This window comes from Cololabis saira, chromosome 24 (genome assembly GCF_033807715.1).
Source record: "Cololabis saira isolate AMF1-May2022 chromosome 24, fColSai1.1, whole genome shotgun sequence".
Lineage (NCBI taxonomy): Eukaryota > Metazoa > Chordata > Actinopteri > Beloniformes > Belonidae > Cololabis > Cololabis saira.
Genome location: NC_084610.1, coordinates 2,639,120 through 2,663,907, shown reverse-complemented (window position 1 = coordinate 2,663,907; position 24,788 = coordinate 2,639,120). Strand labels below are relative to the sequence as shown.

The following is a 24,788-nucleotide window of genomic DNA, read 5'->3' as shown; positions in this document are numbered from 1 at the left end:
TGGGACCCTGAAATTAGCCTGTTAGGGACCAAGCAGTCAGCAAGGAGGAAAAAACAGGAATTGGTTTAAAAAAAGGGTTTTATTTACTACAAAAATGTATATATAAACCAAAACTCATTATCCAGGTTTATAAAAGAGGTCAACAAACCAGAACTACACTGAAACTATTAGCAACATAACAAGACACCAACTAAACAAAACTGACTTTTCCTATAATGACACAGAAGGGAACATATATAGTGGCTTGGCCAAACCAAATAACACACAAGGGGAAACCAAAATGGACAACAAGTACAACTAATACAAAAGGAAACCAACTAAACCCCTAATCCCCCCCTCTAACATAACAGCACATAGTATGGCTTAATGGGCATGCCACAGGATTTAGCAGTCCTCCACCCTTGGCCACGCCTTTTGCTTCACCAGGAAAGGTAACTCCTCCACCAGCATGGTAACTCAAAACAAGGAAATAAAGATTAATATAAACAGCAAAAATGAACTATAACGTTACAATGAAGAAACATATGCACTCTATTTAAACAGTGTAAGATTATAAACAAACAAATTATATATCAAATAAACTAAACCTTAATGTTTAATTGAATTGTTTGGGGTGTGGCTGACTGCAAATAAAATTAGCCTGTGTGCTTAAAGTAATGAGGGCCTAGTGTGTAGGATATTACCCTCTTCAACTGGCCTGTGTGGCTGTGGCCATCACACACTCCCCCCCTTCAGGACTCTCGCAGGAACTGCGAGAGAGGTAGTCAGCTGTGAGATTGTTCTTGCCTGGGATGTGCTGAATACTGAAACGGAAAGCCTTCCATTTACATCTTTTATCCTCGCCATCCACTGAAGAGCTCTATGGTCTGTCTCCAAGGAAAAATCTCTACCCAGGAGGTAGTACCGAAAAGAATCAAGGGCCCACTTGATTGGCAGTGCTTCCTTTTCCACCGTGGAATATCGAACCTCTCTGGGGAACAGCTTCCGGCTGATATAGGCGATTGGGTGGCGGTCACCTAATGGTCCCTGAAGAAGCACACCCCCCAGGCCTCTATCGGAAGCATCAGTCTGTAGAATAAAATGTTCATTAAAGTCTGGACTGTGCAAAACTGGTTCCTCACTCAGTGATTGCTGGATGTCTTTGAAGGCTGCCACTGCATCCTCTGTCCACTGGATCTAGTTGGGACACTGTGATCCTGTCATATCTGTGAGAAGAGCTGCTCTGGTGGAAAACTGGGGTATGAAGTGGCGGTAAAACCCAGCCATTCCCAGAAAAGATCGAAGCTGTCTTCTTGTGTGTGGCAAAGGACATGACTCAATGGCTTGGATTTTGTTGACCTGCGGCCGTATCACCCCATTTCCAATGATGTGGCCCAGGTACTCTGTCTCCGCAGCAGCAAAGACACACTTTGATGGATTCACTGTCAACCCGGCAGAGTGGAGACGATCCAAGACAGCCCTCAGATGTTCCAGGTGCTCCTCCCAGGTGGTGCTGTAAATGACAAGTCATCGAGATATGCTGCAGCAAACTCAGTGAAATCACACAGTACCTGGTCCATGAGCCTCTGTAAGGTTGCCGGTGCCCCATGTAAACCAAACGGCAGAACTGTGAACTGGAAGAGCCCCCACGACGTCCTAAAGGCTGTAAACTCCCTGGACCGCTCTGTGAGGGGAACCTGCCAGTATCCCTTACACAGATCTATGGTGGTCAAGTATTTGGCTTTTCCCAGACGTTCAAACAGGTCATCAATCTCTGTGATTTTTCAATAATCCCCAAGGACAGCATCAGGTCAATCTCCTTTTTTAGAGAGTCTAGCATGCGTTCAGGGATCCTGTAACTAAGCTGTCTCACAGAAGCACCTTCTTTAACAACAATGTCAAAAAAATCCTGTGTCCTCCACTGAATGATCCCACCACTGCCACCAATTGTTAGGGACCAAGCAGTCAGCAAGGAGGAGAACAGGAGTTGTTTTAAAAAAAGGGTTTTATTTACTACAAAAATGTATATATAAACCAAAACTCATTATCCAGGTTTATAAAAGAGGTCAACAAACCAGAACTACACTGAAACTATTGGCAACATAACAAGACACCAACTAAACAAAAACTGACTTTTCCTATAATCTTCTTCTTCTTCTTGAGGTTTATTGGCGGTTGGCATCCAGTTTTTTCCGGTGCATTACCGCCCTCTTCTGGATCATTTCCATGGTCCAGACTACCGAAACTGATTCATAGGCCGTTTTCGAATTCGCATACTGTACTACAAGTATACACTGATTTGGCCAAAGTGTAGTAAGTAGTATGCTGTATGTGAACAGAAGGAAATCTGCAGTGTGCGAAAAATACCCGGATGTTGTACTGATCTGGAAAAAAATCCGCAGCATGCTTCAAACAGCCTACCTCGCTTACAATATCCCAGAATGCAATGCGGCCTCGGCCGGGCAGCGCTTTTTTCTTTTTTTTCTCAAAGCTTTATTGAGAAAACAGCTGCAATCGGACAGTGATGTGATGTGAAGGCAGAAAGGACTAGTTACACCATGGAGAGGGAGAAGGAGGAATATAAATGTAAGTAACTTTAATATATAACCTTTTTAATTCAATTTAGTGTAAGGACAACGATTAAAAATTGTGGGTTTTTAATAGTATGTTAGGTTTTTGTTAGTTATCTTAGCATGCTTGCTACGTAAATAAAAGTGAACTAAGTGTTATGACAACGTTATATATCGGTAGTTCGTTGTATTTTCATGAAATAACTTTCATTGCTGTGTTTTGACAGAGAATTTGTCCGGGAGCTGAAATAAATAGATGCAGAGAGAGGGTTTGGACAAGGAGGAGAAGATGGAGAGAGAGCTACTCGACAGAGAGGAGAAGATAAATAAAATAAAATTAACTTCAATAGACTGATATGTTCATTTCAATACATTTATTAAAATCCATTTCCATCCCTTATGTCATTTCATCAATGAATTTGGTTTTACTGCTATTTCAACATTTTAAGATAAGATAATCCTTTATTAGTCCCACATCGGGGAAATTTGCAAAATATAGCCCGACTGGAATCGAACCCCCGTTCGCTGTCCGAAAGTCGCTAATCAACCCATTGAGCTATAAGATATACAGCTCTGTTCTGTCTGTGGTATCCAACTAGTAACAACACGACGCTTCACTTTATATTCAGACAAACTAACGTGACAGCTACAACTGTTAGATTTCATCTATTAAACCAACATTTATTTGCTAAATGATTTATTTCAGCCGGCGACAATTCTCCACAGGGCTGCAGGTTTCTCCCCGGGACGAGGCCGTGGGTTGACCCGGCGATCGCGTCAGTTCTCCGGCCGTGAGCTGCTGATGCGGCCGGACCGGCGGCTCTTTTGATCCCCGAAACATCGGATCAAATTTCTACGCCTTACTTTTACGCCTGAATGTTAAAAGATGTTAAAACGTAATAAAGTGGCATATTAACAGCGCTACAGCTGGAATTACAACAGCTTCTAGTCCAGTGTTTCTCAATCCTGGTCCTCCTGCATGTTTTAGATGTTTCCCTGCTTCAGCGCACCGTGATAAAAGTACGTGTGTCATCAACAGAGTTGTGCAGACCTTGGTGACAGCTAATTAGGACCTTTAATTAGAATCAGGTGTGTTGGTGCAGGGAAACATCTAAAACATGCAGGACAGGGAACACGAGGACCAGGATTGAGAAACACTCTAGTCTGCTTTTAAATCTCATCTTTCGCTGACGTTTTGGTGCGAGATGCATTCTGGGATACACTGTAGCACACTGCTGTGTGAACGGTCTGCTGGAGCAGCGTACTGAATCTTTCATTCAGTAGGCAGTATTCAGTGCATACTTTGCAGTATGTAGCATATAGTGCGGTAGTGTCTGAATTCGAAAACGGCCACACACTCATTCTTTGTTTTACTATATTCTTTCAAATAATTCTGTGTCTCTTAAAAACTCAATTAATGCTTTCACATGTTTTCTATTCTGCATTCCTAACAGACTTTTAATATTAAATTCCTGTTCTCCCAATTCTCTCAATTTATTGTTCATAGTCTCCCTTTCCATCTCATATTTCCTACAACTCAGTAAAACATGCTCTATCGTCTCATCTTCTTGACAATCTTCACATAAACCATTCTGATGTTTCCCTATAATCTTCAAGTTTTTGTTTAGGGCACTATGCCCTAATCTTAGCCTTGTCAATACAATTTCTTCTCTTCTTTTCCCACTACCCACCCTTTTAATTCTAGTGCTCTCTTGAATACTATATAGATGCCTTCCTTTGACCTCGTTGCTCCATTTTTCTTGCCAAATTAAATTCACTCTTTCCCAGATCACACTTTTAACTTCAGACTTGCTAATATTCACATTCATTTCTACCACCGTTTTCTGTATTGCCTTCTTGGCCATCTTGTCTGCCATCTCATTTCCCTTAACTCCAACATGAGCAGGGACCCATAAAAACTTAATGTCACTTCCCTTTAAAACTGATCTTGTGGCTGACTGAAGGACCTCATACAGCAGACCTTGACGACTCTTTGAATGAGACGATCTCATACTAGCTAAAACTGCAGTTGAGTCTGTACAAATCACAATTTTTTTAACTTGAATCTTTTCCACCCATTTTAAAGCAATAAGCACACCCAGCATCTCTACTGTGTAGACTGCTAAATGGTCTGAAGTTCTTCTATTCATTTCTATACTCTTTGAAGGAACAACTACTCCAAAACCAGTCACTCCAGTCTCCGGTTGTTTAGCTCCATCCGTATATATTTCAATAAAATCACTGTACTCTGTTTTTAAATACTGAGTTGCTGCATTTGCCAGATCAACCTCTTGTCTCTTTCCCTTTAAGTCCAACAAATGCCAGTCTACATATGGCCATATCATCCTCCATGGGGGCATTAATGGATATACCACAGTTGGACTTAACTTCATCTCCCCGACACCAAGCTCTTTAGCAATGTCATTCCCCACCCTACCAAAGTTATCTTTCTTACATTTTCCAAACTCCCAGCACTCCTTTAAAACTCTTTTTGTAGGGTGAGACTCACCATGTCCCTGTAACGATGCCCAATAATTGCTCATCAACTGTTTTCTTCTTAATGCTAATGGCATTTCTTCCAGTTCTACTTGTAGTGCACATACTGGAGTTGTTCTAAAAGCCCCACTGCATATCCGTAGTGCCTTCGCTTGAATTATATCCACCTTTTTTAAAAGGGACGCTGCTGCTGATCCATAGACTTTTCCTATAATGACACAGAAGGGAACATATATAGTGGCTTGGCCAAACCAAATAACACACAAGGGGAAACCAAAATGGACAACAAGTACAACTAATACAAAAGGAAACCAACTAAACCCCTAATCCCCCCCTCTAACATAACAGCACATAGTATGGCTTAATGGGCATGCCACAGGATTTAGCAGTCCTCCACCCTTGGCCACGCCTTTTGCTTCACCAGGAAAGGTAACTCCTCCACCAGCATGGTAACTCAAAACAAGGAAATAAAGATTAATATAAACAGCAAAAATGAACTATAACGTTACAATGAAGAAACATATGCACTCTATTTAAACAGTGTAAGATTATAAACAAACAAATTATATATCAAATAAACTAAACCTTAATGTTTAATTGAATTGTTTGGGGTGTGGCTGACTGCAAATAAAATTAGCCTGTGTGCTTAAAGTAATGAGGGCCTAGTGTGTAGGATATTACCCTCTTCAACTGGCCTGTGTGGCTGTGGCCATCACATAGCCGTATAGAGCAGTGGACAGACTGTTTCTGTGCTTACTACGAAATTGAATCCTGGCAGCGCCACTGTCTTAATGATTTATAAAGCATAGGACAGCGGTGGATGCTAATAATCTCCAAAATTATTGATATTGGAATACATTTTATCACACAATAGCTTACCGTGAACAGCTGCTGACAAAAACATGAGCTCTTGACAACAAACGCTCTCCTTCTCTGTTGGCATCGACTCGCAGTTGCTGCACAGACACCATCGATTTTGTCCCACTCTCGCCTCATCCCGTCTTTCTTGGTCTTCATTTGGCTCGTTTTGAGATATGTTTTCAGTGTTGTCCTCCTCCTTGACATGATGACATGTTTATCCTCTGGATTATCTGGTTGAACAGTCATAACAGTGTACGGGGGCCAGCAGGTGCAACCGACTGACGTCACTACCCAGAGTGCATTGCAGTGTAAACAACAATGGCGACCTACGAGTTATATAGTATATTTGTATATTTTCAAATTTTATAAAAACGAAGACATCAAAAAGGTTTTTTATATCAAATTGTTATAATTGATACCAACATTTATCTTTTAAGACTTACATGTCTTAATAGCCAGGGTTCCCTTTAAAAATTAATTTATATGAGTGTAAAAGAATCAGAATCAGAAAAAGGTTTATTGCCAAGTTTGTTGAACACACACAAGGAATTTGTTGTGGTGATTGGTGCAATACAAAACAAATATAAAATATAAAAGCAAATATATAAGAGAGAAAATGTATAAGCAAAAATGTACAATATGATGTTTTTAAAGTGCCGGATATGAGTCTGTGCAAGAGTGACTTAGGATGTGCGTTAATGTAACGCATAAGGTCAGGATTGGAATCTTTACGTTAAAGGGGACCTATTATGAAAAACAAGTTTTTTCTTGTTTTAACATATATAAAGTGGTCTCCCCCCCACCCTGCCAACACAGAAAAGATGGAAAGACACGAAATTCTGCAGGGTCTGTTCACCCCGCCCGGCTGAATCTTCCAGTGTCATGTGACTTCTACGAGCCGTTCAGAATCTGCTCCCGTCTTTACGTAACAGCGGGAGCAGAATCCATAGGTCGGCCTCCGCTGCTGAAACCACGCCCACAACCAACTCCGCCGGCTGGAGCGTCCGCCATTGTTTAGAAGCGGTGACTGTTTGAACAGCGAGGGGGACAGTAAAAATTAGGTTATGCATCGACACTTACCCTCATAAAAGGATCAGTTCCCACAGTACGGACCCGGCAACTGCACACAAGTCAGTGGTAAGTGACGTTATTTTTTTATGTTATTTATATTTGTCTACAAGTATGATCTTTGCATGGGCTAAGTATTTAGCTTAGCTCCGGAGCACCGGGGCCTTTCACCGGACCGGTGAGCAGCTCCGGTGGCTCCAGTGTTTCCTAACGGAGTGTTAGGTAACACCGGAGCTCTATTAGTAATACATTTTTCTTCTGTTAATGGTTTCAGATCTTCCAAGCACCTGAAGCTGTTCAACGACACCTTCAGAAGGCGCACGGTCCTTCCTTGAGCCAGCAATAGTGCATAAATGTTATTTTTATACAACTTATGTTCTTTTATTTTTTTAGCAATAAAGTTGCCATTTGTGAAAATTCAGTGTTGTGATTTCTTTACAGTTAACATGATTCATTTGTCTTGTAACATAAGGAGGTGACCCGTTCCCTTTTCAGGTAACTAAAGGCTGATTTATGGTTCCGCGTTTCACCAACGCTGAGCCTACGGCGTAGGGTACGCGTCGATTTAACGCAGAACCGTAAATCATACAAAAAAAATAAAGCAATGGAATTTATTTTTGTCGCCGAAGCTTCCTCGCATGGGACACGCTTTGTGTACGCAGCCGGCTCTTCTGCCCAGAGCGAGGCTTTGTTCCCTCCCCTGCTACACGTCATTCAATCAGCCAATCAGCGCAGAGCCTCATTATCATAGCTTCGCCTCCCCTCCCCTCAGAATCACTCACAGAAAAGGAGGTTAGAAGCGGTAAAACTAGAGACATGGCCCACAGGCTGGATTTCTGATTTTTGTAGAAAAAACAAGCTTTAGATTGTTTTTAAGACATTCAAGGCCTGTTTAAAATATACATTAAATGCCATAATAGGTCCCCTTTAATGTAACGTAGAGTGGGATGGGGGGGCAGTCCGTGGTAGACGGGTGAGAGGGGGGACCGGGGCCTTGTTGATGAGGACAGCTGCAGTCGGGAAAAAATGTTTTTGTGGCGGGAGGTTTTGGTCCTGATGGACTGCAGCCTCCTGCCAGAGGGAAGAGTCTGGGGCAGTTCGTGTCTGGGGTGGGAGGGGTCTGCTGCAATCTTTCCTGCACGCTTCAGGGTGCTGGATGCTGCAGGTCCTGGAGAGATGGGAGGTTGCAGCCAATCACCTTCTCTGCAGAGCTGATGATACGCTGCAGCCTGCTCCTGTCCTTTACAGTGGCAGCAGCAACCAGATGGTGATGGAGGAGGTGAGGATGGCCGTGTAGAACTGCACCATCATTTTCTTTGGCAGGTTAAACTTCTTCAGCTGCTGCAGGAGTACATCCTCTGCTGTGCTTTTTTGGTGAGGGAGGTGATGTTCAGCTCCCACTTGAGGTCCTGGGTTATGGTGGTCCCCAGGAAGCGGTAGGACTCCACAGTGTCTGCTGGGGAGTCACACAGGATGAGGGGGGCAGGTGGGGCTGCGTTCCTCCTGTAGTCCACTATCATCGCCACTGTCTTTAGAGCGTTGAGCTCTAGGTTGTACCGACCGCACCAGGTCACCAGCTGGTCCACCTCCCACCTGTAGGCACCAGGTCACCAGCTGGTCCACCTCCCACCTGTAGGCACCAGGTCACCAGCTGGTCCACCTCCCACCTGTAGGCGGACTCATCACCATCAGAGTTGAGTCCAATGAGGGTGGTGTCGTCCGCAAACTTCAGGAGCTTGACAGACTGATGACTGGAGGTGCAGCTGTTGGTGTACAGGGAGAAGAGTAGAGGAGAGAGAACGCAGCCTTGAGGGGATCCGGTGCTGATGGTCCGAGGGTCAGAGACATGTTTCCCCAGCTTCACCCACTGCTTCCTGTCAGACAGGAAGTCAGTGATCCACCTGCAGGTGGAGTCAGGCACGTTCAGCTGGGAGAGCTTGTCCTGGAGCAGAGATGGGATGATGGTGTTAAAAGCAGAGCTGAAGTCCACGAACAGGATCCTGGTGTAGGTTCCTGTGGAGTCCAGGTGCTGGAGGATGAAGTGCAGGGCCATGTTTACAGCATCGTCTACAGACCTGTTGGCTCTGTAGGCGAACTGCAGGGGATCCAGTAGTGGGTCGGTGCATTTTTTGAGGTGTGGCAGCACAAGGCGCTCAAAAGACTTTATGACCACAGAGGTCAGGGTGACGGGTCTGTAGTCGTTAAGTCCTGTGGTCCTTGGTTTTTTGGGGACAGGTATGATGGTGGAGGTTTTGAAGCAGGCTGGCACATAGCATGTCTCCAGGGAGGTGTTAAAGTTGTCCGTGAACACCGGAGACAGCTGATTGGCACAGTGCTTCAGGGTGGATGGGGAGACAGAGTCCGGTCCTGCTGCTTTGCGGGGGTTCAGTCTTTTGAATATCTTGTTAACGTATCTCTCCAGGAGAGATACGAGATCCATAGAGAGGGGCGTAGCTGTGGTGTGGGGGGATGAGGATGGGCATCTGGGGTGTGAAGTGGTAGAGAAGCTCCAGCCCCTGCTGGGGAGGGGGGGTGCAGTTGGGGGGATGGAACTGGTGAGTGTTAGTGCAGTCCCGGGGGATGGTGTCAGGACTGTCCCTTTGTTTATCAAAGCGACAGTAGAACTCGTTCAGGTTGTTGGCTAGGCGTTGGTCGTTGATGGAGGGGGGGGCTCTGGGTTTGTAGTTTGTAATCTGTCTCAGTCCCTTTCAAACTGAGCTGGCATTGTTATCTGAGAACTGTTGGCGTAGTTTCTCAGAGTACAGTGGTTTAGCTACTCTCACCTCCTTGCTAAACGTGTACTTTGCCTTTTTGAGCCTGTCCTTATCACCACTCCTGAACGCTTCTTCCTTCTGCAGCCGCAGAAAAGCATATTTCAGAAAAAAGTATGACTAAATCCCAGATTGATCCAGGATTACATATTGTATGTTGGCTTCCTTTGACTACCGTTAAATTTCATTTCAACAAATATAGTACAGCGGCATATCCCCCAAAACAAGAAGTATTGTGCACTTTTTGAAAAAAGCATGAAACTTCTACCACTGTTAGATGATACCATGAGGTTTATTTTCAGATGTGGAGGACAGTCAGATCTGACCCCTGAGGCCCGGGAGAGGTCAAATCCAAAATGGCCGCCAAGAATATTGAAAAATGCTTAACTTTGGAACCAAGGCTAGCGCAGTAGAAGAACATTTAAGGTGTCATTTCCTACTGATTTTTGGGTGCCCAGTCAGCTGGTGATACCTTTGAGACCAATAGAATTCAAGAAAATGCATTTTATTTAAGGTCAAGGTAAAAAAAAAAATGTAAAAAACGCAATAAATATGTATTTGTATCCATGTGCCCCAAAATGTTCTATAACTTTTTACTATCTGTTATTATTAACTATGATGATGTGTAGTGATTTTATTTCTAGCATTAGAACTACCTCCAGGTCCAGGTGGCCCTCTATCAGTAGCTAATTCCATTAGAGTTGTCAGTAGGGTGGATGACACCTGAGCAGCTGAGGCTAACAACTAACGTTACAGTCTGGAGCAGAGACAACTTCTGGCAGGAATATTCTGACATGAATATTCTGACAAACCTCCAACAGGTAAACTGAACATTATCAGTAATGTTGTGAATGTTTAAAATTACGTAGTAATTTGTGAGCTAAGTCAGTTGAATGATTGAACACAGCATAGATTTCAGCTTTCTAATTTAAAGGATATCACCTATCTTGATAGCTACAAGTAATGACTCCTAAAGCCAAACTCTTGCATGCTAGCTATTTAGTGGTTAGCCAATTAGCTTAACAGCCACTTTGACTACTGGTACAAGACCTTGTCATTGGAGCTCCTCCTCCTACGGTACATCAGGTCCATTCGAGAAGGCAACTTCCAGCTGTACGTGGATTCCCTTACACAGGCCCTGGATGTTTGCCCTTGATCATACGCACTACAGCAGGTGGCTGTCCGTGCACATCCGGGACATGATGGCCCTTAAGGACAGACACCCAGATGTCCATGCAGAGTTCATGTCAGGACATTTTGTAGTACACAAAACCACCAACAAACTCTCTGCTATGGCTATCGACCAGTGCCATGAACAGAATAATGCTATGGTGAAAGGTTCTGGAGGGGCAATTGGATTGACTGGGAATCCAGGAGCACTGAGACGCTGGATGGTAGCTGGGCCAGAGATCGCAAGGATCACTAACGAGTTTGAAGAAAAGGCAACAAAGCAACAGTGTGAACCTAGTGACTCGAGACACCATGAGCAGCAACCTGCAGTACAAGTAACATTCCTGAAGGAGGTCTAAGCACTCGTAACAGTGCTGGAAGAGATGGGGAATCCCTTTCTAGAACACAGCCAGGATCTTCTAGTCATTGACACAAGAGACATTGTTGACACCCAAATAGCTGACACTGTAAGAGGAATTGCTACCCTTGGTGAGGAGCAGTACACTAAGTTTGTGACTGAAAGGCTGGATAAGTGTACAACACCTATCACACATCCTCTTCCAAAGAACAAGTTGCCACTGTTCAGCAGGCCACCTGTCAAGGTCAAGTCAAAAGAGAAGGCACAACTTGCTGCACTGAAGAGTGACTGTGGTCTTTTTTCAAGGATGTACATCTCGTGTCAAACAAGAGATGGCGACATCAACAATTTCTTTTCCCATGAAAACCAGGCAGCACCCCCAGCTCTGTCAAGTGGAGGAAAACTTCGGCTTGGGGTTAAAGCTGATCTGCTTCGATGTCTGGAGTCAAATCTGCCCGAAAACAAGAGTGTCCCCGTGGCTGATGCAGTTATTTTAGATGGTGCAGCTGTGGTTCAAATGCTGAATCCAAATACATCAAGAACATTCCAAGAGTATGGTGAAACTGTTTTTGCACCATACATCTCTGCTCAACTCGATGTAAGCTCCCGTGTTGACCTTGTTTGGGATGTATACTTATCTGCCAGTCTGAAAGCCTCAACAAGGCAGAAAAGGGGGAGGGCATGAGGAGAAGAGTGGCATCCCTTAATGCAGTGGTTCTCAACTCCGGTCCTCGGGACCCCCTGCCCTGCATGTTTTAGTTGTTTCCCTGCATCAACACACCTGATTCTAATTAACAGTCGTCACCAGCTTGTCATCAAAGTCTGGACAGTTCTGTTGATGACACAGCTCCTTGTATCACGGTGTGCTGAAGCAGGGAAACATCTAAGACATGCAGGGCAGGGGGTCCCGAGGACCGGAGTTGAGAACCACTGCCTTAATGCGATGCCCAAGAACTGGAAGGACTTCCTTCGATGCGATGACAACAAAACAGAGTTGTTTTCTTTCCTGACACGAGAAGCCATTCGCCTGCCTGTTGCACAGGGCAAGGAACTGTATGCAACTGATGGAACTGGAGTGCTCTGCTCTCTTACTAACTCATGTGTGGCCTGCCTTGCCCCATGCCTGCAAGAGGAGGCTGACACTCGGCTACTTCTGCACGCGGCAGATGCTGTGCAGAAGGGTTGTAAGAAGGTGACCATACGTACAGTTGATACAGACGTGGTTGTATTGGCAGTGTCTTCTTTCAGCAAAATAGCTCCTGATGAGCTGTGGGTTGCCTTTGGTGTTGGACCGAGCTTCAGGTACATTCCTATTCACCAAATTGTTGCCACAATGACTCCTGCCAAGTGCCTGACTCTCCCCGTCTTTCATGCTTTCACTGGGTGTGACATTGTGTCTGCATTTGCTGGCTGAGGAAAGAAGACAGCCTGGGAGACTTGGAATTCTTTCCCAGAGGTCACTGATGCTCTGCAGGAACTCCTGGCCATGCAAAGTGAGGTCAGTGAAGGATCAAGGTCACTGATCGAACGATTTGTGGTGCTGATGTACGACCGAACCAGTGCATGCATGGAGGTAAACGATGCCAGGAAATATCTTTTCTCCCAGAAGTCCAGGACTTTGGAGAACATCCCTCCAACCCAGGCAGCCCTCAAGGAGCACATCAAGAGGACTTGCTTTCAGGCCAACCTATGGAACCAGCCACTGGTCTTGGATCCAAACATCCCAGACCCATCTGACTGGGGTTGGAGAAAAGAATCCACTGGGTGGCAGCCATTCTGGACAGCTCTCCCTGAAGCATCAAAATCTTGCCATGAGCTGATCAGGTGTAACTGCCGCAAAGGGTGCACTGGACGGTGCACATGTGTCAAAGCTGCACTTGCGTGTACTGATCTCTGTTTTTGTTCGGGAGATTGTGTTAGGGTTTAGTCCTTCATGACTAAGAAATTTGATTTCCATTATGTGATCCATTATTGATTGTTTGTTTGATTGTTATGCAACCTTACAGTAGGTTTTATGACAGGTGCTGTATTAATATAAGTTATTATAATAATTCTTGTCATCATAAAAAAAATCACTTGTTTCATTATTTGGGAAATAAACCACCTTTCTCCGTCTTTCGCCTCCCTTTGTCTGAATAAATTGACCTTGACATTGATCTGAAGGCATTTTCTTGAACTCTATTGGTCTCAAAAGTATCACTAACTGAATGGGCACCTAGAAATTTGTGGGAAATGACATCTTAAATGTTCTTCTACTGTGCTTGGTTCCGAAGTTAAGCATTTTTCAATATTTTTGGCGGCCATTTTGAATTTGACCTCTCCAGGGCCTTAGGTAGAAGTTTCATGCTTTTTTCAAAAAGTGCACAGTTTTTTTGGTAATCCGCTGTACTAATACAAGTTTACCAGATATAAAACTCTCACCATGGAAAACATCTCTTTCTAGGTTTTTAATATCATGTCTTAATAAGTCTGTTATGATCATTCATCCAGGTGACAGCAAGACATAAGGTACAACAAATAATATTTTTTTATGTTTTTCAGAGTGTAAAACTAAATATAAATACACGTGTGTTGAAGTAAGAAAAGGGAAATAAAGCTGCCATCACCTTTCTAATTCTCATCTGTATGAGATTAGTTTTACTACCTGAAATATTAGACATCAGTTCATCATGTTTTTGTGTCTCTGACGTTCAAAGAAATGCTTAATTTTCTCGTCATACAAATTAATGAGTTGACATTTGTCCCAGAATTCCTCCTGACATGTTTGTTTATGTGGAAACTTGAATCATTTGGTTGCACAACATGCGTTTGTACGGATGGATCCACTGGTGGAGCTGCAGAGCTGCAGAGCTGAAGTCACTACGTCTTTATTGGAGCAGCAGCATGATGTCATGAATGTTGATGAAGATCTTTTTCACTGGTTCTGTTGGACTGTTGGAACCTGCATCCTGGTGGCTTTAGCTCACATCTTTTATTCTTCATTCAGGTTGGAGGAATGCAGGATGTCAGAGATCAGCTGTTCTTCTCTGGTCTCAGCTCTGAAGTCCAACCCCTCCCATCTGAAACATCTGAAACATCTGGACCTGAGTCAGAACGACCTGCAGGATTCAGGAGTGAAACATCTGTGTGGTTTCCTGGATAGTCCATACTGCAGACTGGAGACTCTGAGGTCAGACATGTTTTAGTTGTGTGTTCAGATGAATCTGATGTGAAAGTTGTGTTGACACTAACCTGCAGACATCAGGCTGATCTCCTGCTGATCCACACTGACCATCTTACTGCTCTGGTTCCCTTTCATCATATTTTTCTCGATATCTCACTATGGAATGCACCGCTGCATTAATCTCATTACACCAATGCTGATTGGCTGGTGAAACGTGTCTGTCCGCCGCAGATAGCACCAGCTACCTTAGATGTCCCGTGTGGACGACACCACGTCATTCAAACTCCTCTTCTCAATCGGAGCTCATCTGGCGTCCTGGGCTTGTTAGCTGAACTGTCCCCAGATAGATCTCACTAGCTTCTGTTGCCGGGCGCTAACCAGCCTTGGATGTGTTTATCTGCTGCGTCGGTCCCACCAGCTGGAATGTTGTGCTTTCCTCGCCCTCCACGGCTCGGTTGGCACCGTCACAACGCCTCACCACGGCTGCTCCAGTACCGAGTGTTAGCACAGCAGCTACTTTCTCCCACGTTGCGGTGGAGGAACCGGAGGTTAGCGTGGGCTGGGGCTCCCGGCCCATGGGGTCCGTCCTCTCCAGGAAGGTGGTCACTACAGACGCAGCCTGACAGGTCGGGGCAGGATTCACCAGGGCCGATCTGTGAGGGCCGCTGCAGTTGGACCTCCAGTTTCAGCTGTGGGCCTTTCACAGCGGGGGGTGCTCAGCTCTGTACTTGGTGCTGCAGCCTCCTCCACCAGGTCCCTGGATGACTGGAAGTGGAGGCTGTTTGAGGGATGCTGTCACAGAAATGGACACAGTCCTTCTCAGTGTCCAGCACAAGTGATATTGTCCTTCTTGCAGGACCTGGTTGACAAACGGAAAGCCTTCTCCACGGTGGAGGTTTACTTGCAGCTATCGCCGCCTGTCACGTGGGCTTTGGGAAGGAAACAGTGTTTCACCAGCCAATCAGCATTGGTGTAATGAGATTAAGGCAGCGGGGCATCCCATAATGAGACATCTCACTCATATTACTCAGAGAACCGGGGTTATGTAAATAACCTAATGTTTCTTCTTCTTTGGTGTCTTTGTTCAGGTTGAGTGACTGCAGTTTGTCAAAGATCAGCTGTTCTTCTCTGGTCTCAGCTCTGAAGTCCAACCCCTCCCATCTGAAACATCTGGACCTGAGTAAGAACTTCCTGCAGGCTGCAGATGTGGAGCAGCTGTCTGATCTGGTGGAGAGTCAACACTACCAGCTGCAGACTCTCAGGTCAGTGGAGGTTGGAGTCGGTCCTGCTGCTTCCAGGAGTTTTCTACTAAAACCAGTTGGTATCAAAGATCCAGTGTTTCCAGTGAAGCTGCAGCTTCTCAGCGGCTGCTTTCCCCAGTAAAGCTGTGAGAGGAGGATGATGACAGGCTGCAGGATCAGAGGATCCAGATGTGTGTTGTAGACCAGTGTTGTGCTGGTGTTCATGTGTCCAGAAATAAAGGTGTATTCCAGCTGACAGCCTTCCAGGATGTTCAGACACACAGCTGCTCCACTGCAGCTCTGAACTCTGAAGGAACCCAGAATGGAAAATCCACCAATAACCTCGTCCATGTGGCCGTTTCACACGGAATACAAACAGGAACAACGTTTTTGAACCAATAATATAATAAGTTAACACATTATTGGTCTAGTATAAGAAATCAAGTATTTTAAAATCTAATAACTGCAGTGATAATATAATAATATATAAACAGGACTGTATTTTTCATAAACATTTTTGTGCAGTTATTTCATCATAAATAGGTTCAGTTGATGGAATAATCGTCATATTGGTTCATCCAGGTTACGAACTCTGCAGAACTGTCCTTGTTTATGTGCATAAATATGTAAACTTATAATTTCATGTGAGTCTCTGAACAAGGGAAGTCAAGACAAAACTGAAACAAAATAAAACAGGAACTAAACACCAAAACTGGGACATTAACTTCAAACCGGGACAGAACTAAGGGGAGAACATCAACATTAAATGGACCTGACTTCCTCCAATAAATGTCCTTAACGTCAAACTGTCCAAAAGCTCCGTGACTGAGAAGAATCCAGGCTTTCATCCATCAGCCGTCCTGGACCAATAAGTGTTTCATTACCAGCTGACATCTCTGTGGTCCAGCAGCCTCGTAGAGATTCAGAAAAGTAGAACAGTCTTCCTGGTCCAGTTCTTGGTTCTCTGCTAGTTCTTCTCTCACATAGACGTCTGGGATTGAATGGTGCCGACAGTTCCCAGAATGACAGAGAGACTTGACTGAATGTTCCAAGTATTGACTGATCTTGTTCAGGGGGAGATTCAGTCATTCTTGATCAGATCTCTGGAGGAAGGTGTTGAACTCCAGGCTGGTTTCCAGCATCCTCAACCATGGCAGGTAAAGCGTTGGCTCTGGATTGAACATGAACTTCAGGAAGAAACCCAGGTTCCTCATCGGGAAGGACGGGTTTGATACCAGACCCAGAAGCAGCTTCAGCATCAGACAGAGCAGCCAGTTCAGTGTGAGCAGAGGTGCATGCTGGGACGCTGCACGCACCTCTGCCTCACTGATCATTATTTACCTGCTCACATTGATTAGAGTCAGGATGGTTTTACATGTCAGTTTCCATAAACTCTCATATTTTTACAGTCTTGTTGTGATTTCAGGAGTAACTTCAAAATTATTTCCAGATGTCATGAGTTTAGTATAAAATAAAACAGCAGTCTCATTTGTTTTTATCTGCAGATTAAAATTGATCTAAAAAGTTGACGGTGGATTCTTCTCAGAGAAAACGTCCTCCTATAATCTCTCAACACCAGCAAAGGTTGGTGAAGCTTGTGGCTCCACCAACCTCCACTTCTCCTTCATCAAACACCCTGGTCTGCTCCCACCACACCTTCCTGCTCTCAGACTAACATTCCTTCTGTCCCTGGTCCTAAATCTGCTGAAAGCAGCAGTGAAGAGACACAACAGCATGAATGTTACGGCCGCTGCCCTTTCCTCCTTTATGTTATGTTTTAATTTGTTTTCTCCCCCTGCATCTGCCAAGCTGCACAGCTCCTCCCTCGTTGCCTTGATTGGTGCGGCCTCCCGGCTCCTGGCAGTCCATCCCTCTGATCACCTGGGTCCCTGATTGGTGCGGCGTGTCTGGGGCTGGCCAATCCCAGCCGCCCAATCAGGAAGTGAACACCTGAAAAGCTCCTGCCAGGCTGTCAGTCTGGGCGGCTGATTGTGGGACAGCTCGCCTCTGTGTGTTGTGCAGAACTTTATAGCAGCTACTGTGTGGTCCTTTGCTGTTGTGTTTTTTGTTTGTAAGACCCTTGAAGTGTGGCCAGGGATTTAGTTTTGGGTTTAACCTTGTGACTGATTTTGAGGGTGACTTTGTTAGAAACTCTAGGTGCAGGGGTGCTGTTTTGTTGTATTTTGTTTCTTTAGTAAGTGTAGACAGCCTTTGTTTTCCCTTTTTGTTTTGAGTTAGTTTGGTTGTAACCATTTAGCTCTTAAAGAGTCCTTTTTTGGTTATATTTGGTTTTTGATTTAAACAACACCCACCGGCCCTCTTCCTTGGTTTGTTTTTCCCTTTGTTAATCGTTTAACCGGTATTCCGGCATGTCTGAGTAGCAAATAAACTACCTTACCTTATACCAACTGGGTTTTGTGTTGCTTCCCTTTCCCCTGCGAGCCGGGTTGTAACAATGAAGAAGAAGACTCCAACCTGGGAGAAGGATGTGAGCATTTTATCAGAATGAAGCCTTCCTCTGGTCCTCTAAAACTCTCCACCACAGGTTCCGGTGAGAGGAAGGAAAAGTCCTGCACCAGGTCCCGTTCAAGCAGCTTTCCCTCGCTCACTCATGAACCTTCTGCAGAAAGCAGAGCCCTAAAAAGATGTGGAAGTTTCCCTGCCGGGAACCTAAGCAGCAGCTTTCAGGAGTTCTGACCTGCCTGCACTGAAGAGTCTGCTGGTGAAAGCTCCAGGTTCCAGTGCTCCCGTCCAGGGGCCTCATTTATAAAAGAGTGTGTAGGATCCATACTAAAAGTGCATGTAAACCCAAAAGCCTGAAAATGGCGGGCGCAAAAAAAATTTGAAAAAAAATGTGATTTATAAAACCGTGTGCGCGCACACTTGCACGCAATGTTCGCTTTATAAATTACATTCAAGCTGGAAGGTTGCGCAGGTGAATTCGCCTCATACCCCGCCCTCTACACACCCACTTTCTACCATAAATGGGGAATGCAAACTCCATATCTTAAGACTGTTCCTGCGGGAGGGTCAGGTTGGCGTAAAGATACACACATTTTTCGGTTCGTTTTTTCTTTTTAAATCCCAACCTTTGCGTAGAAGGTGGCTTGCGCATCTTTCAAGCCCGGTTTTGTGCACAAGCAAGCTTTATAAATGAGGCCCCAAATCAGTACCAGTGCAGAGAGATGCAGGGATTAAAGTTCTCCGTCTCTAGACGGATTTCCGTCAATTGAAAATGAGGGGAAAAAAAAAAAAAAAGCTTTGCATGTGCGTTTTATTGTGGTACAGTTTAGACTAGCCAATTAAATCATGTTAGGCATTAAACTGACGCTGTTGTAAACCAATAAAGCTGCCAGAGCCTTGGATTAGCCAATCAAAAACAGAGGAGGCGGTGTTGGATCAGTAAGGGAAGTCGGCAAATCAGATCCGTAACTTCGGGATAAGGATTGGCTCTAAGGGCTGGGTCGGTCGGGCTGGGGTGCGAAGCAGGGCTGGGCTCGAGCCGCGGCTGGGGGAGCAGTCGCCCGCCTCGCGGGGCCATCGTCCAGCGGCGTCCCCACGTCGTCGGGCGGAGGTTTTCGCGGGGCGCCGCGCGGAAGGCGGGCCGGTGGGGGGGATCGGGTACGGCGGATGGCGGCGGCGACTCTGGACGCGCGCCGGGCCCTTCTCGCGGATCTCCCCAGCTGCGGCGCCCGTCGGGGACCCGTTCGCGCGGGCCCCCCGGCGGGTCGCCTCTCGGGTTACCACCTTTCAGAAATAGAAATAAGGAACGCCTGATTTCAGCAGCGCCGGCGCCAAAAAAAGGAACATCCCCAAAACTTCTAAACTGCATGGAAATGTATTTATTTGATATGAAAAAACAAAATGCTTTGATTTAAAGTTTAAAGTGCTTTAATAGCATTGGACTTGCATGACTGTACAGACAGACAACCATACCAGTAACTGAAATAGTCTCCTATGCTATGCTTGTCCACATCAGCCCAGATGTAAAATATAGCTACAGGTGAAGGTCGTGAAATTAGAATATGGTGTAAAAGTTAATTTATTTCAATAATTCAATTTAAAAGGTGAAACTAATATATTACAGAGTCTCAGTGCATGCAAAGCAAGATATCCTAAGCCTTTATTCGTTATCATTTTGATGGTTGAATTGTTTGATTTCATAAAATCAAATTTTTTTAGATTTTTTATTTGGGGTTTTCATAAACTGTGAGCCATAATCACCAAAATTATAAAAAAAAAAGGCTTGAAGTATCTCTAGTGGGAAATAAGATATTTGTTTCACCTTTAGTTGAATTTACTACGAATGAACACAGCACGAAAAGATGAGTTTATGGGAATATGCTGACATAGCATTTAACCGGTAATGTTTGTGTTTGCTGGGTGTGTGTGGATGTTATTGGGAATTTACTGGTGAAAGAAGTTTACTGTGAAATACGGCCATTTCTGAGCTGTAATCGGGAGTTTACTGACCCCACTTTTTTGCCACGGGTAGAGGAACAGCAGTGGACCTTTTAAGGCCTTTGTTCAAAAAGGGAAAGGGAGGGGAGGGGAGGGGGACCCCCCCCCCACCCCCACCCCCCACCACACACACACACACACACAAACTCTCTCTCTCCCTTCCTCTCTCTCTCAGGTGAAATGTTTTTGCCACAATAAAACACAATTTACATTGTCTAATCAAAGCAAGCATTTTTGATACTGTAAATGTAAAGTAGGGCTTAATTCTTAATTAGTTCTTTTTAAATTTTCAAAAATATCTTTATCTGAATCTCAACTAAAGTTAAAGTGGATCCCAGGAACATTCAATAATGAATAATGAACTTTGTAGCAGTGAATTGGAACTGCTCTCTCAATTCCAAAAATTATCAGCACCTGTGTGAACACTCTTTGCAAAACAAAGCAAGTAGTCCTCAACCTATCAAAGATAGATAGCTTGAAGTTGACACCAAGCATGGATCGAGGAGGACGTGGATGAGAACATGTGGCCTGATCGTCAGGCCTGTGTCGACAAAATGCGTAATTTTCCTGTATTTTTATTTTTTTCATATTTACAGGGTTTCATTTCATTGTGTTTCATTTACAGTACTTTCTTTGAGAATTGACCTTTGTTGTACTGCATATTGAACCCTGTTATTTTGATTGCTTACAGTATGTGCATGTGACAAGTACTGCAAAAAATATTTTTCTGTCAGAATCTTGCCATTTTGTACACAGTAGAACAAATGTAAATCAATGGTGTTGACAGGAACTTCAGCAATACAAAAACAGATCTACAATATTTTACTGTATACACATTTTCTGATTTTACTCAGGGTTTTTCCCTGCATTCAAAATTAAGAGGCGGCCGCCTCCGCCTCATTTCATGCCACCCCCAGCTCTCAAAAATCCGACGTCATGAAAATTGTTATTATCTGGCAGGCGTTGGACTCACTGGATGGATGTTATGCCGCTATGGGGGCGCTGTATCAACGACACAGCACCAGCAGAAAAAGATGAAATCTCCAGAATTATTTTCCGTGTTTTTCCCATGGATCTATTATATAACAGCAGATTTGAAAAGATAGAGCGCAGACTACAGGACATCGACGGCAGATTTGAACTACTCGACGAGGAAGTGAAGAACTTAAGCTCTGATCGTGTTGAAACTTTCAGCTCCGATTCCACACCCGCAAAACGGATTAAAAGAGCAAAGAACACACGTGTTGCTGTAAGTAAGTTTGCTTATGACTATAAGGACTGTGCACAATTCCTTTTACATTTAACTGCATGTCCACATGAGGCAATAATGCTTAAATACTTTTAGAATCACACTAACTTTGTATTATTAATCTATACAGGAGGCTGTAAGACGTTTACACAATTCTGAAAACAACGCTATGAAGCTGGATCCAAAACAAAGGTAAATATATGTTTTTTGTTTGTAATCACTGTAATTTACCACAGCAAAATAAAAAATAAATGAATAAACGGCATTAGGAAAGAAATTGTTGAAAAGCCAAACTGATTTAGTAGTGATGGGTCGGTCCATAGACATATATTAACTTTATATATGTCTATGGACTTTATTAAAGGCTAGATGACTCGTCCGCGCTGCTGCCAATGCAGAGCGACGTCGTCACACGGCGGCCATCTTGCCACAGGAGAGCTTGCTCACTCTCAACATTGTGTTTAATGGTGCCTGTACTGCTTAAACAACCTTAACTTGCTCAATTCTCAACAGATTTTCAAACAGTTTGGTTTTTTATCAACGTCAGAGATGTAGTTATGACACTGCATACTTGTGAATAATTATAAACATTGAAAAACGTACTTTTATATGAAAATAACCAGAAACAGATAGCTATGACATGTAGTGTAATGTATGACATAGTATTCTTAGTAACGTGTCACGTGTGCTCAGTGCAGTCACATGTGATCTAGATCTATTTTCTCCACACAAAAATAAATAAAAGGTTGCTTTGGGGTTTGAGTTTGTTTTTAATCAACTAACATGGCTCCTCTCTTTCCCAACAGTATCAATTCTCCACATAACCTTGCAGTTATGACATACATGTTGGAGCAGGTCGGCATTGCTTTTCCTGACACAGACAGCGACGTGATAACAGGTAAAAAAGAAAGGCACATCCATCCTTGTTCTTTTAGAATTGCTTTGAATAGATATTGAAACTAATTAAATTCTAATGAATGAAGACTAGACAACGGAAAACAAGGGTAAGTTACAGCAATATTTGGGTTAGTGAGTTACAGTATATGGAACTGAGATGTTTTTAATTTAGTGTTAATTGAATATTGGTAAAAATTATACGCATTTTAATTGCTACTCTATATTTTGTAGTTGCTGGCCTCCAGGGCTAGATGTGTACAGACTCCCGCTGAAATGGCTGTGTGGGCGCATGCAACCCTTGACCTGATGTCAGAAGAAGAAGATGGCGTCGTAGATGGACGGGCGGTGTGGATAGTTTCACCTCCACCCCAAAGAGACGAGGAGCTTTCTGGTTTGTGCCAGGTGCTTCAACAGAGGAAAGACAAGCAGAGTGCAGCCCTGTACCTACGTGTGCAGCAACAGTCACTGGGGCAGAGCGGTGCCACGCAACGGGCGGCGCCACTGGGAGACAATGGCTCGTTTTTAGCTCTGTTAAACTCTTAAGTTGACCTGTTTGGTAGAGGGTGAAGTTACCCCCCCCCCCCACCCCCCTCAAGTCTGGAATGTCACACCTTTGTGTGACAATAGCCAGCATGGCACCCTGCTGAGCTGGCTACTCCAAACACAGCAGGAGGTCCCAGTACAATACGGGTGTTTCCGGACCGGGGAAATTTTTCGTTTTCGGCTGGTTTACCTTACATAAATTCCCGTGCTAGCACGTGAAATACCGGGGGTATACACAGCCGTAAACCCTGGTTTTCTGCTGTGGAAGTTTTGCGATATATTCAAATTTTCCGACCTTCACCTGTAGGTTATGACATCAATAAATAAGAGCATAATATGTGTCTGAATTGGTTCAATACGGAACACAACTTTTAATTCGCAATTACGTAACAATTACGTATTTCAAGGGATGGGTGGCGACCCTAGTTGCCTCGGCCGGCGCCTAGCAGCTAAACTTAGAACTGGTGCGGACCAGGGGAATCCCACTGTTTAATAAAACAAAGCCTCTCGAAGGCCCACAGGGGGTGTTGACGCGATTTTGAAAAACCTTCTTCTCAACAATAACATCATCATCTCTTTGTCTGCACTAACACCATCATTGATTGTCCATGAAACAGTCCAGGATGCTTTCATCACCTTGGCCAAAGCCTTGCCAAATGCAGTGAGATCAGAGCAGCTGGTCAACTGGATGAAGAAGTGCAGATTACCAGGTTGACTCATGTCTAGAACCAGGTTGACTCAGATATAGAACCAGGTTGACTCAGATCTAGAACCAGGTTGACTCAGATCTAGGAGAACAGGCCAAAAGCTTTAAAGGGGACCTATTATGAAAAACACGTTTTTTCTTGTTTTAACATATATAAAGTGGTCTCCCCTCACCCTGCCAGCACAGGGGAGACAAAATACCATGGAATTCTACAGGGTCTGCTCCCCCCCCTGACTGAGTCTTCCAGTGTCACGTGACCTTTTTTTGAGCCATTCTGAATCTGCGCCTATGGTGACGTCACCATAGCCAAAAAGCCAGTATCTATAGAGCCCTGATACAACGATTCACCATGGCAACCGGCGACAAAAAAAGATCCACATACTTTTCATTTTTTTTATTTTAAACTTTATTTAACATTTCAATTTACAAAATCCCTTTGAAGAAACGTTAGTTTGCATCTGAAGATCCACATACTTCACGCCATGTCCTTTTTCACCCGAATGGAATTAGAGATTTTAATGCGCGCATACATAATATAAACAATATAAAATTAATTTAACAGATCTCTACATCATTCACCTGCAATCCTGTGGAACCCCTTGATGGCGTGGACAGGTTTATGTAGGCTTGCCACCCGTCCCTTGAAATACGGAATTGTTCCGTAATTGGGAATTAAAAGTTGCGTTCCGTATTGAACCAATACAGACACATATTATGCTCTTATTTTATTGAAAATTTGAATATATTGAGAAACTTCATTTGTAGTAAATTCAACTTAAGGTGAAACAAATATTATTTCCCACTACATGCAAAGTTCAAGTCTAGCGCAAGGCGTGCTAGATCGTATGCTACGGATAGCTTTATCCCACAGCTCCCCTGTGAAGTCAAGGCCCAACTCTCGTCCCCAACCCTCCCGAGCTTTATCTACAGAATGATCATCAAATGTCATACACAGTGCATATATCTTAGATATCAGAGACTTTTGACTGAGTTTCATAGTTAGAAGATCATCCCACGGTTGGTTCGCAGGAAGGGAAGGGAAGCATGGAAACAGAGCAGAGGCGCAGTGTCGAAGCTGGAAGTAGCGAAACAAATGGGAGGCAGGCAAATTGAACTTTGACCTCAGATCTGAAAATATGGAAAAGATACTATCCTTATATAGATCCCTGAAGTGCTTAATGCCCCGGTTGTACCAAATCATAAAAGTGGTGTCTATTAGTGATGGAGGGAACAGATGATTCTTAGTAACAGGTGT

General features: G+C 44.1%; 1 protein-coding gene across 2 annotated transcripts in view; it reads left to right on the top strand.

Annotated features, from left to right (window-relative positions):
* LOC133425044 (NACHT, LRR and PYD domains-containing protein 12-like) overlaps positions 1-18,079 on the top strand; it is a 210,295-nt gene extending 192,216 nt beyond the window's left edge. For both annotated transcript variants that reach the window (XM_061715695.1, XM_061715696.1), the window contains exons 11-13: positions 14,260-14,442; positions 15,525-15,698; positions 17,183-18,079. In XM_061715695.1, the coding sequence (XP_061571679.1) occupies positions 14,260-14,442; positions 15,525-15,698; positions 17,183-17,198 (373 nt within the window). In that variant the 3' untranslated portion in view covers positions 17,199-18,079. The remainder of the gene's footprint in view (positions 1-14,259; positions 14,443-15,524; positions 15,699-17,182) is intronic.
* The last annotated feature ends 6,709 nt before the right edge of the window (positions 18,080-24,788 follow it).